The sequence below is a fragment of the Hipposideros armiger genome, unplaced genomic scaffold (genome assembly GCF_001890085.2).
Source record: "Hipposideros armiger isolate ML-2016 unplaced genomic scaffold, ASM189008v1 scaffold_304, whole genome shotgun sequence".
NCBI lineage: Eukaryota > Metazoa > Chordata > Mammalia > Chiroptera > Hipposideridae > Hipposideros > Hipposideros armiger.
Window position 1 is genome coordinate 929,486 of NW_017731654.1, and position 12,090 is coordinate 941,575.

Genomic DNA, 12,090 nt, shown 5'->3' on the forward strand with positions numbered 1-12,090 from the left:
ATCAATAGGGAACTTGCTTATTATGTGGCATATACTTACAGTGAAATGCCATGCAGCTCTTAAAAAGACTGAGGCTGACTCCTAGGCATACATTCAAGAGAAATGAAAACATAGGTCCACAAAAAAGAGAATTTTATAACAGCTTTTATTCATAATAGCCCCAAACTGGAACAACCCAAATATCTGTCAAAGGAGAATAAACAAATGGTGGCATATTCATACAATGGAACACTCCTTAGCAACAATAATAAAAGGAATGAATGGATACACACAACAGGAATGTATTTTTAAAGCATTGTGTGGAGCAAAATAAATCAGACACAAAAGACTATGTACTGTAGAATTCCATTTATAAAAAGTGTAACAGGCAAAACTAACCTATGGTGACGGAAATCGAAACAGCGGCGCCTAGGGAAGGTAGAGATGACTGAAGGGGCAGGAGAACTTTCAGGGGGAAAGAAGACGGAAGTGGAGTGTTGCTGACACGATGTATACAGTTGTCTAAATTATTGAATTGCACACTTAAGAAGCAATGCTAGTCACTGAATTTAATGTTACCTCCATTTAAAAACAAAATTAACTACTGCATGAGAAAAAAAAAAACACCCACCCTAGTCAAACTTAATATATCCTGAAATTGAATGATCTCCAAATAAATTTAGCAGGGAGGTGAGGGCTGGGGTGGAGGGTGGAAACAAGGACAGAAATGTGTATAGTGTGCTCCCATATGTGATAAAGAGGACATGTATTTATCATATAAGTTCATAGATATGTAATATCTGGAAAGACATGTAAGATACTGTGGACAGTGGTTGTCTCTCTGGAGGGGAATGGAGGCTTTAGGTCTTAAGTGGGAGGGACACGTCTCAATACTTTTTTTGTACTGTTGGAATTTCTTTTCCTGTGTTCATATTATTTTTTCAAATACAAACACTAGTTAAAATTTCTTGATTAGATAACAGTGTTCTCTGAGATTGAATTTTAGTATTTCTTTACCCTTGATAGCTGGAAGCAGGAACATAAATGATGCTCTGAAACTGCAAGCAGTGGGTGGACTGTGTCTTGGAGGGCGGAAGTGAGTGTTCGGACAAGCAGATCACGGAAGTGCCTGAAAGACATTCCTAGGACGGGGAAGTGAGAACCTGAGCCCTGGCTCAGGACACCAGGGGAAATAAACGGAATATCTGATTACAAGGATTTCAACCTGAAACGATAAGCTGTTAGGGAATGTAAAAACCGTCCCGTGGTGTGGAAAGTTTATTTTGGTGATTTTTTTTTTATGTGAAAAGAAGCTTCCCTGGTGGGTTGGGAGACAAAGCTTTTCAGAGGCTGAGGGGCTAAGGGGGAGAGAGTCCCTGGAAGAAGTTCTGATCTAAGAACAGGTCTGCCAGGTATAGTTTTTAACCAGATGATCCAGCATTTGGTCTTTATTTCCACAAACAAGAACATGCCATCAAGGGTCTTACCCAAGAATGTCTGTATTTATTTTGAGAATTGGACTCTGTATACTGACATGATTCGCCACTTGGAGTCCAGAGCAAAAGCCTCCCTATCAATTATTTTTGTTAGTGTTCAAGAGATGGCAGGGAGGAGCGAGGACTTCATGTAGCCCAGGACATGCCTTGTTCGCGGGTCCTACCAGAGGAGGCGGCCCAGGCCTTTCCCTAAGGACGATCTCAGCTCAGGATCCCAGCGCAGGGATCAGAGGGGAAGGATTCCACAATGCATAGAATCATTACGGAGTCATAAGTCCCTGGTTAAAACAGTTGAGAGCGCAGTCCTGGTCAAGATTCCATCATGTTCAGCTAACCTCAGGCCCAGATAGCTGCTCCAGGTGCTAAGAGAGAACTGAAGGGTCTTGGGTAGAAACTCTTTACAAAATGTAAGAAACAAAATACAGACGGGGAAAAGGTCTGAGAGGGCTTCCAGAAAATGGCGAAGACCCAGCTGGGAACAGGGTGTAGGCTGTGTAATAGACTCCCAGACGAGAAGGCATGGAGAAGCGGGGTGGGGGCTGCATCTGCCCAAGCAGATGACGGATCAGGTGCGGTAAGAGGACCCATGACTCTGGGGCCAGGCCCTTAGGGATCCTCTAGTCCAGCCCCTTCCTAATGGAAACTGAGGCCCAGATAGTGGACTGACTTGTTCAGTGTCGGATGTCAGGACTGCTCTCGGTTCATGACTCAGACTTTAGCCTCCCAATCCAGCGGGTCTCCCGGAAGAGGCCTGGCCCTTCTGGAAGCGGAAGCAGAACTGAGCCCTTGACCAGACAACCATATACTCTCTTCCTACCTAGAAACCTATTTTTACTGAATTCCATGGACCGGAATAAGAGCAGCCCTCTGAAAGGGTCCTAACACCAGACCCTGTTCATCACCTATCCAATAGCTGCCCCCTCTTTTTTCCCGCCTGAACCCAGATTTTGTAGTGAATGGAAATCTCTTCATTTCAGTAAACATAGGCCAATTCCCCAAGCCCAAGAGATGGGTCCTAAGTGGTCTCATGGTATTCCAACAGCATTCCAATTGCCCTTTGTCCATGACTGGCCTAAAGGTGGGTGTATGACCTAGCTCTGGCCAAGAAGACATAAAGGGAACTCTGTAGGGGCTTCTGAGAAAGCGTTTTCTTTCCAGGCACTGTCGTGCCCGCACCCCACACCACTTTCTTCCTGCCTTCAATGTAGATGTGTATGTAGCATGGGGGTCAAGCATGAGAGTACAGAAAGGCAAGATACCCTTAGGATGGCAGAGTAGACGGTAGAGCCCAAGTTCTTGGTGGTCTGAGAGTGGCTGGACCAAAGCCAGTGGCTGTCTACTTTCAGACTTCTTGTTAAGTAGATATTAACTATCCTTATGATTTAAACTACTGTTAGCTGGGTTTTCTCTTACTTGCAGCTAAAAACAAGCCTGACTGGCACTGGCCATAAATGTTAGTGCAACTCTAGCCAAATTCAAGAGAAGTTGTATAGAAACCGCCTTTGGTCAGCTCCTCAATTGTGGAATCTCTCCCCTGGAGCCCCACCCAGCTTTCTTGTCAGCGCTCAACCACACGGAGTCTGGTAGAGTCCTCTACCCACCCCACCACATTCTCCCTCATCAGCCTGGCCAGTCCTACTCATCTTTCAATGCCCACCTTGGATGACCTTCACTGACCTTGCCCACTACCACCAGGTTGCATCTAATTGACCACGCTGATCACTTGTTTATTTACCAACCACACCTGTGGTGTCCTACTGTAGGTCAGCCCTAGTGTGGGCACTGGACCCAGCAGGCAGTGCAAGTCCTTGGTGCGCCCTCAGACCGCTGTGGCAGACACATCCACAGCAGCGGTGTGGAGCACTGTGATAGAGGGGTGCATCAGTTTTACCTTGATGTGGGGAGCAGGGAGCCATTTTCATACTTCTGTCTCCAACCAGAAGCTGCTTCTTCAGGCAAAGATCAGCCCTGTCTGCTCCAACACTGACCTGAGCCCATCTCAAAGGAGGCAGCAAAAAGGGGCTCTTGCTGAACAATTTTCCCTGAGCAGGAAGGGCCTTGGGGTGGACTTTCTCTTGGCCGCCCACTTTTCCCTATAGGTCCTATAAGGCCAAGACCCTTAATGAGGAAGGAGCAGTGGACATGGAGGCCCAAGATCTGGACTGGAACCCTAAGTGCCACTAACATGATATGTGACTATGGACATGTGACTTGGCCTCTCTGGGCCTCAGTATTCTTGAAAGACAGAGAAGGATAATAACACCCGCCTATCTCACAGGGCTGCTGCAAAGGCAAATGAGATGAGTAGTGGATGCACCAGGTACAGAGAGGCCTGGCACGCAGGAGGTGGCCAGTGAGTAGGTGTTCATTCATCCCCCTGCCCCTGCCTCCCACCCCAGAAAGCCAGAGACAGCGCACCTTTCCATGGGAGACAAAGGGTGCAGTCAAGAATCCTCCCACTCAGAGAGCCAGGTACATGCTCATTCCTTGAGGTGGTTCCCTTGGGTTCCCATCCTTTCTCCTGCCCTGAAAAATGTCATCCATGGACCTCATATATCTGCTACTGCCTCTCTTCCAGAGCACCACAAAAATAAAATGGGGTTGGTGGGCAAAAGGGTGGGTGTCTCTCATGTGTAATATCTCTCCTGGGGTTCTAAGGGTTCCCATAGCCACTCTGGGGTCTTTGCTCCAGCAACTTCAGGTAGATTCACACATGGGCAGGGGCTGTCAGCTCAGGGACCACCAAGCACTGCTCATTCTCAGCAATGTTGTCACCACCCAGCATGGCTGCGAAAGCCAGTCAGCGAAGGGAAGGCTTTCCCCGGGGGAGCTTGAACTCAGCAGGACAGAATAACTCTGACGGGACCCTGCTCTTGGTGATTAACAGCTGTGTCCACTGTGGGCCTACAGGTAAGGGAGGACCTAGATACCCCAGTGGCCCCCAAGGAGTCATCGCTGCCCATACTTGGAGTGTGAGCCCAGCTGTGTGGGGTGGCAGGAAAAGCATCTTCCCGAAGAGCCAAACTGACCTGCCTGGGAGAAAAGGGGGTGCCAGGAGCCCCAGCCAGGGGATCCCAAGGAATGTTGGCCCAGACAACAAAAGGCCCTAGGCGTGGAAGGAGGTGCACTGGAGCGGTGGGAAAGCGGTCCAAATCGCCAGTTAAAATGGAGTGAGGTAAAGAGGGGAGCAGGTTCACCCACGGTGTGCTGTGGGCGATGTTGTCCAGAAGTTATCAACTCAAATTCCTCATCCTTTGGTGGTGGCACTATCCTCCTAGTGGTTCCAGGAGGCTCTGATTCCCACTCTTACTCCAGCAGTGGGAAGCTGTCTGCCCAGGACCAGACAGACGTTCTGTCCCTGGGCTGGGTTGTCCCTTCCAAGTGACAGGAGTGATCCGAGGCAGCCCAAAGTCGGCAGCAAGAGACACAGGCTCCGGGAGGTAGTTTGGTCACCTCTCAATTTGGGATCTGATTCCCATTTAGATGACCCTGGGACTAAGCAAATGGATACTGGAGCCCAGTGTGGGGCCGGTTCGAGGCTGAGCGGGGGCAGAAGCCTGCGTCCTGGTCCTTCTGCAGCCTGCCTGTCCCAGAGATGATGGCAGGCCCCTGAGAAAGATGGACACCAGCAGCCTCTTGGGAAGCTCCCTTCACTTCTGAGCCTGCCCTCCAGCTGCCCATCCCCAGCTATGACCTGGGCCTGGGTCTCCAGGGGTGTGGGCATCATTGGGTCACTTTGGGGGTGTGAACCCCAAAGCTCTAAGGTGTGCCAGAAGGTTCAGGAATCCTCAGGAGGGCAGAGCTGTGTTGTGGTCTCGTGGTCCTTCTTAAGTCTCAATATGTGTCACATTTGCCCAGTCAGGGAAACGATCCAAGTCAAATATAACCCGTCCCCAGGTGTTGACTGCCAGAAATACACAGAAGACTCCAATTATGTTCATCATTAGTCCTGTTTTCACCTGGAAAAACAGAGGGCCAGAGTCAGCGAGCACCCTCAGGTTGGCTGGGCTGTCAGAACAAAGGCGCATGGGACACTGGGAACCCGTGCTCTCAGAGAAGGAAGCAAAGGCTAGTTTGCTGGGCCTCCTGTCCCTGGGCCATGCTCTGTGCTCAACCCAGCCCCAGACAAGGCAACTTCATGCCCAGTAAGTATCGCCAGTGCTCAAAGCATCCTTGGGAAACAGGCAGGATGGTGGGCTCTCTGTGCCCACTTGAGTATTTGGAAAACTGGGCCTCCAAGAGGTGATGGGAGGCAACACCCCAGGCCATTCGGGAAGGTACTGGGGGAGCCTGGGTCTGACTCTAGGTCCCGTGCTCACCCAGCACATTTACCGCCTCACGGTCACCTGCTGGCTTCCCAAGAACCTCCTCTGGCTCTTTCTGATGCCTCCTCATGCTCATTAGCCACTGCTTTAAAGCCTTGTTGGAACTGAGTTTGCAGCCCATGGTTTCTGGGGCCCACCCTCTTTGTGAGAATGTCCCATGGAGTCCCAAAGATACCAGTGGAGGCTCTGAGATAACTGACACCTGATTGGGCTGAGGTAGGGACCTTCATTTCTGGCCTCCCCCGCTTACGCATTTGCTTCTCCCCCTCCCAGAGCTGCAGAGCTGCTCTCTTTCTCCTGTCAGAGGCGACAAAGCCGAAGCAGAACTGGAGAGCCTCGCCAAGGCATCATCTACTGTTCCCAGGCAGTGGTCTCTCTCTCCCTCCCTGCTTCTTCGTCTGCAGATGCCTCTGTCAATCTCTTTGGCTGTCATTAGCACTCCCCCCCCAACTCCACACACATCTCAGCCCTGCCCCTCCTGGCTATCATCAGGGGTTCTTGCTGGTTTGTGACGTCCATCTTGGCCATGTGGGACCCCCACCCTCGCCCCTTCCAAGTGCTCAGCGAGAGCTCCTCTGGTGGCTACTCAGACTCCTCCAGGTGGGAGATTCTATAATCCACCTCTCATCTTTGGGAGAGAGAACAGTATGAAATTTGAGATCATTTCAAAAAAGAAGAAAAGCTGCATGTAAGTGCAAATAACGAAGATGGGTTTGACTATTTGATGGTATTCCCAAAATCGTATGACATCACATGTCACTAATAAACGGGGCCTCCCTCATGGCAAAAGCATCAAAGCTGATAGGAGTAAATAAAAACGGCTGCGTTACCATGTCAGAAACCTTGAGGTGTCCATAGGCAAACACGATGGCGTTAGGTGGGGTGGCCACGGGCAGCATGAAGGCAAACGACGCACTCAGGGTACAGGGGAGCATGACGTACAGCGGATTGAGGCCAATGGAGCGTGACTGGGGGAAACACAGCGTGGCAGCATCACAGATACGGAAAACAAAAGCTCCCAGGGACCGTTATCTGAAAAGCATTCCTCTAATGCGCTGTGCACATTCCCACCTCTGTGCCTTGTCCTTCTGGGCCCTCTAACCTTTGCCATGTCTCTGGGTGATAGTGCTACTGAACCCCAAGGGCTGAGCTCAGCGCCATCTCCCCAAGAGGCCTTTCTAATCCCCTTCAATTCCCTCAACATATATTTCTTGGGCACCTACTATGTGCCAGAGACCATGCTGGCCACTTAAACTGCAATGAATCTTCTGGTGTTCCTGCAGCCCACATGTGCACACGTCTCGCCGTCCTGCCACAGTGAGAGAGCCTAGAGGGTAGGAACCATGACTTCTCAACTATGGATGCTTCTATGTATGCATATTTTTATGTACACATTTGGGATCATTTTGAACATGGAATTTGGGATCCATCTTTTTTACTCTACAGCTTAAAATTCAGCCGCATGTAAGAACACCTAGCACAGAGTAGACAGACACTCATTAAATATTTGCTGAATGAATGATATCATAATATAATTCATAATGTCTGTGGATATCTATCAAAATTAATAATCTAGCATGCAGTTTTACATGCACATGAGGTCAGACGTATATGCAAAGATGTTCGCAGCAACATTATAACAGCAAAACACACAGGAAACAGACTCCATGGCCATCAAGAACAGAATGGTTAAATAAAGTACGCGTATGCAAACAATGGAATAGTTGGTGGCTGGAAGGAGGAACTGAGTAGGTTTTATGTGCTAACATGGAAAGAGCTCCAGGATCTATATTTAGATTTTAAAAAATTTAAGAGGCAGAACAGGACCACAGACCTAGAGTGCGCGCGCGCACGTGTGTGTGTGTGTGTGAATGTAATACATTCAGAAAGATACCTAAGAAATTAATAACAGAAGTTGTCTCTAGGGAGGATGCTAGAGGGTTAGGATCTATACTCTTTGGTATTTACTCTTTGGTATTATTACACATTTTAAGCCACACATATGTATTACATTTTCAACTTTAAAAAAGATACATATTCCCATTTTATTAATTGCTCTTCAAAACTGATTTTTTAAAAAATGGCTTGATAGTATTACATTGTATGAATATCTGATAACTTATTTCATCAATCCCTTAGTATTATGGAAATATTTTATGCTAAATCATTCTGTAATATTCATTTTATAATACAGTTGACCCTTGGATAACATAGGTTTGAACTGTGTGGGTCCACTTATACACAGATTTTTTTTCAATAAATATGCAGTCAGCCCTACATATCCCCAGGTTCCCCATCTGCAGAGTCAACCAACCACGAATTTAAAACATTATTTTTCCAGCCACAGTTGGGAATCCGTGGATGAAGAGAGCCAACTGTAGTCGTATGAATTGTTCTGTGCCATTTTAAACAAAGAACTTGAGCACTGTGGATTTTGGTATCCAACGGAGGTCCTGGAACCAATCCCCCAGGGACTGAGGGACTGTACTTAACTTCTGGGGGAGTCAAAAGTTATTTGGGGATTTTCGACAGTGCAGGGTGTTGGTGTCCCTAATCCCCACGTTATTCAAGTGTCAACTGTATATGCTTGTAGGCATCTCTGATGATTTCCTAAGACATTATTTGCAGACGTGAAATTGCTGAGTCATAGGGTATGAGCAGGTTTTAGGTTATGGTTCCTGTGGGTAAACAGGTCTCTTAAAAGGCTGCACCCAGTTACACTCCCTCTGGGAGTACTTGAGAGGTTCCAGGCAGGGGCCTATTTTCTGGTTCTCTCATTTGTCCTGGCCTCGGGTACACATGGCATATTCACCCCATATGACTCTGTGACCCAGCTTGGGGGTCACTACCTTTCCCTTTTCCACAGGTGGGTGCTGAGGCAGGAGTGTGAGTGGGTTTGGAGGTAACTGTGGGGGAATCTTATTTGGGGCTTCTGTTTCTAAACAAGCTTGTTTTCAAAGGGCCTGGCCACTCCCTTGGGTTAAGACCTCTATTTCTCTGGTTGAAGCCTTCAGGGCTCACTGCTGGGGCCAAAGGTGACAAAGCCAGGCCTTTGCTGGGATGGGGTGGTGGGGAGGCCTCACCACATGCCCAGCATCAAAAGATGTTACATGCTGCATCTGCCTGGGCAGCCTGCTTAGGGGAGGCGGTGGTGCCACCTTACTATTTCTAACACTTTCATCTTCGCTTGGACTGGAAGGAGAAACCATTGGGTTTGCTCTGTAAACACATGGATACCCTGGCAGTCAAATGGAAATTTACAAACGACAATACTGTGTTCAGGCCTTAGGAAGTCTGTTTCCCAACTCCGGAGAGTCAACCCCATTTTGCAGTGTACAGAGGGTTTTCCTCGCCCTCATGTTGCTTGACCCTCAGCACAAGTGTAGGAGGAAAGAACTTAAGTGACACATTCGAGGATCCCACAACTTGAACTCAGGCCTTCTGACTGCAAACCCAGGGCTCTTCCTATACCACCTTGAGGTCAGTACTCCCATGTGATGAGTGACAGGAGGAAATCCAAGAAACGATCACAGCTGATTTTCCCATAAGCCCTGCTTTCTTCTCAGTCCCAACTTCAATATATGCTTGCCCATAGAACAAAACTCTTTAGCCTGGCACACAGCATCCCCCCTCCTCCACCACCCACCACCTCTCTGGGCTCAGCTCACACTCATCCCTGATCCCTGTGCTCACCATGCAAGGCTTCTGGGAGTTTTCAGTCATCCCCCCCCCATTTCCTTTACTTGGGCTCTCCATCTTCCCAGACATCCTCTTTCCATGACCATTCCCAAGCCCCACCTTCCCTAAGACCTCTTCCTGGCGGGTTCCAGCCAGTGGCATCCCCCTGCTCTGCAGTCCACCAGTTCTACACATTCAGAGACCCTCTATCATTCCCCCATGGCATTGGTCCACTCTTCCTTGCTGCAAGTCCTGTCTCCCTATCTGGAGAAATAGCCAGGGACATTTATAAATAAACTTTGAACACCTGATTCATGCTTAGTGCTTTGGCTAGCACACAGGATACAAACAAGAATCAGCAAAGCACTAAGGGCAGGCCCAGGGTCGAGGGCACATGCGTCCTGTCAGAGCCAGGGCCAGACCCAGGTCCCCAAAGCCTAGTGAGGCTCTGGCCCCTCATTTCACTGCTTCTCTAGTGACCTACAACACAGTTGCAGGTTGACAACTTCCTGTGAAGTGGGCGCTAAGAGTCCCCCCCCCCCCAAGCAGGTTACTTACCATGGAGGCAAAGATGGGCAGGAACAGGGTGGTGGTGGCCACGTTGCTTGTGCACTCAGTGAACACAGCAACAAGCAAGGACAAGATCAAGGTGATGGCTGCTGGGGGCACAGCGTGCAAGGGCTCCATCTGCTTCCCCATCCATTCGGAGAGCCCCGAGGCCTGGGAAGCACCAGGAGGGCAGTCACCACAGGGCAACGAGGCTACAGCTCCTCTAGGGCCAGAACAGACCCTTGTTTTTCTCCAGGGAGCTCAGCCCATCTCCCGCTTCTGATTCTCTGCATACGTTCCATAGGTGATCTCACCTATGCCTGCAATTTCAATCTCCATCCTCGCCCTACTGTTTCCTAAACCTGTATTTCCAGCCCAGCTGGTCTACTATCCAGATTTAAACATCCATATTCCTTCTAGAAATTTCCATCCAGATGTCCTGTGAGCATGTCAGAGTCAGCATACCCCAACCTGCATTCATCCTCTCTCGCCCAGATTCTACTGCTCTCCCTGGGCTCCCCAGCTTAGTGAATGGATTCACCATCTACTTGCTGTCCAACCTGGAAGACTGGGAGTCATCCTGGGCGTCTCTGCCCCCTCATCCCTTCCATCCAATCAGTCACCCAAAACATCTTATGTCCATTGTCCCCTCTCAATCTCCCACAGTTCTGGAAGCTCAGGAGAGTGATTTGAGCCAGAAATTGGGAATCTGGAATTGGTACTTTGGGCTGAGAAGAGATTGTCCAGGAAGAGAATGAAAAGTGAACAGAGAAGAGGCCAAGGACAGCCTTGGGGAATACACATATTTAAGGGAGAACAGAGGACAAGTCATAAAAGGAGGCTGAGCAGGAACAGTCAGAGTTAAAAGGAAACCAGGAGACAATGGTGTCTTGGGAGTCAAAGGAGGGTATTTCAAGGAGAGAATGGTTCATGGAGCCCAGTGTTCTGACATGGAGTTAGATGAAGGCTACAGAGCATCTACTGAGCCTCCCTCAACTGCTGCCCTGGCCACGCCTCCACTCCAGACATCAGAATGATTTTCCCCAAATGCAGACCCGACCAAGTCACTCTCGGTTCTCAACTCTTCATACTCCTATTTTGAATTCAAGACCCTCCTTGAAGTTGCTTCTGTTAGCCTCACCTGCCTCATCTTCTGTCCTTTGGCTAGATATCACACACCTTCTCCTTCACTCATGTGTCACTCCTTGCTGAAATGCTCTTCTACATATGTCCCCCTCTCTAGACTGTGAAGCCCTCAAGAACAGGAACTATATTTCAATCTCCTCTGTAATTCCCGTGCCTGGCCTCACATGGATATAATAGAAATCTTTGATGAATGAATGAATGGATGGCTGGATGGAAAAGTGACTAGATGGATGGATTTGTTCACCCAAAAAATATTTATGCACCCACCATGCACCAAGCTCTGTCCTAGATGCTGAGGAAACAGCAGTGACAAGATAGACCTATCTATCTATTACATTCTATTCCTGGATGGATGGACAGATGGACAGACGGATGGATGCACAGGTGGATAAATGGGTGGGTGGAGGATAGCAGCATCAAGCTGGCTTATTCCTCCCTCTGGCTCATTTCTTCCCTATCAAGGAAGGAGGGGGAGATAAGAAAGTTACATTTTGGGGTGTTTTCCCACGAAAGCTGTTCCTCCCCTTCTATGCTGCCACATACTTAGCTAGAGGAAAATTTTTAAATGGCAGGCAAGCCATATCAACAAAGAATTCAGCAAGTAGAACCAAACAAAGATAATGGTGAAAATATTCACAAGGACTTGAAAGAAAGATTTCCCTAGAATCAATCGGAGCAAAGATCCTTATTACCAAATCCCAAAAGAGGCCTCACAGTGTACTCTGCCTCTCTTGGCTAACCAGGGTCACGTAAATGCACTCAAGTTTTGCAGTCACTCAGAGTACTTCCTCTATTCCAGGCACTATTCATGGTGCAGGGTTTCTAGATGACAAGGCAGAGCCCCTTTCCTCAAGAAATGTGCAGTGAGTGGAGCCAGCCCAGGGGTGCAGAGGTAGAGGCACCTAGTTCGTTGGCCA

General features: G+C 48.6%; 1 protein-coding gene across 2 annotated transcripts in view; it reads right to left on the minus strand.

The window, feature by feature from the left end:
* Positions 1-310: 310 nt before the first annotated feature.
* SLC13A5 (solute carrier family 13 member 5) overlaps positions 311-12,090 on the minus strand; it is a 28,704-nt gene continuing 16,924 nt past the window's right edge. For both annotated transcript variants that reach the window (XM_019659876.1, XM_019659877.1), the window contains exons 10-12: positions 10,037-10,198; positions 6,631-6,768; positions 311-5,434 (exon numbers count right to left, since the gene is read on the minus strand). In XM_019659876.1, the coding sequence (XP_019515421.1) occupies positions 5,303-5,434; positions 6,631-6,768; positions 10,037-10,198 (432 nt within the window). In that variant the 3' untranslated portion in view covers positions 311-5,302. The remainder of the gene's footprint in view (positions 5,435-6,630; positions 6,769-10,036; positions 10,199-12,090) is intronic.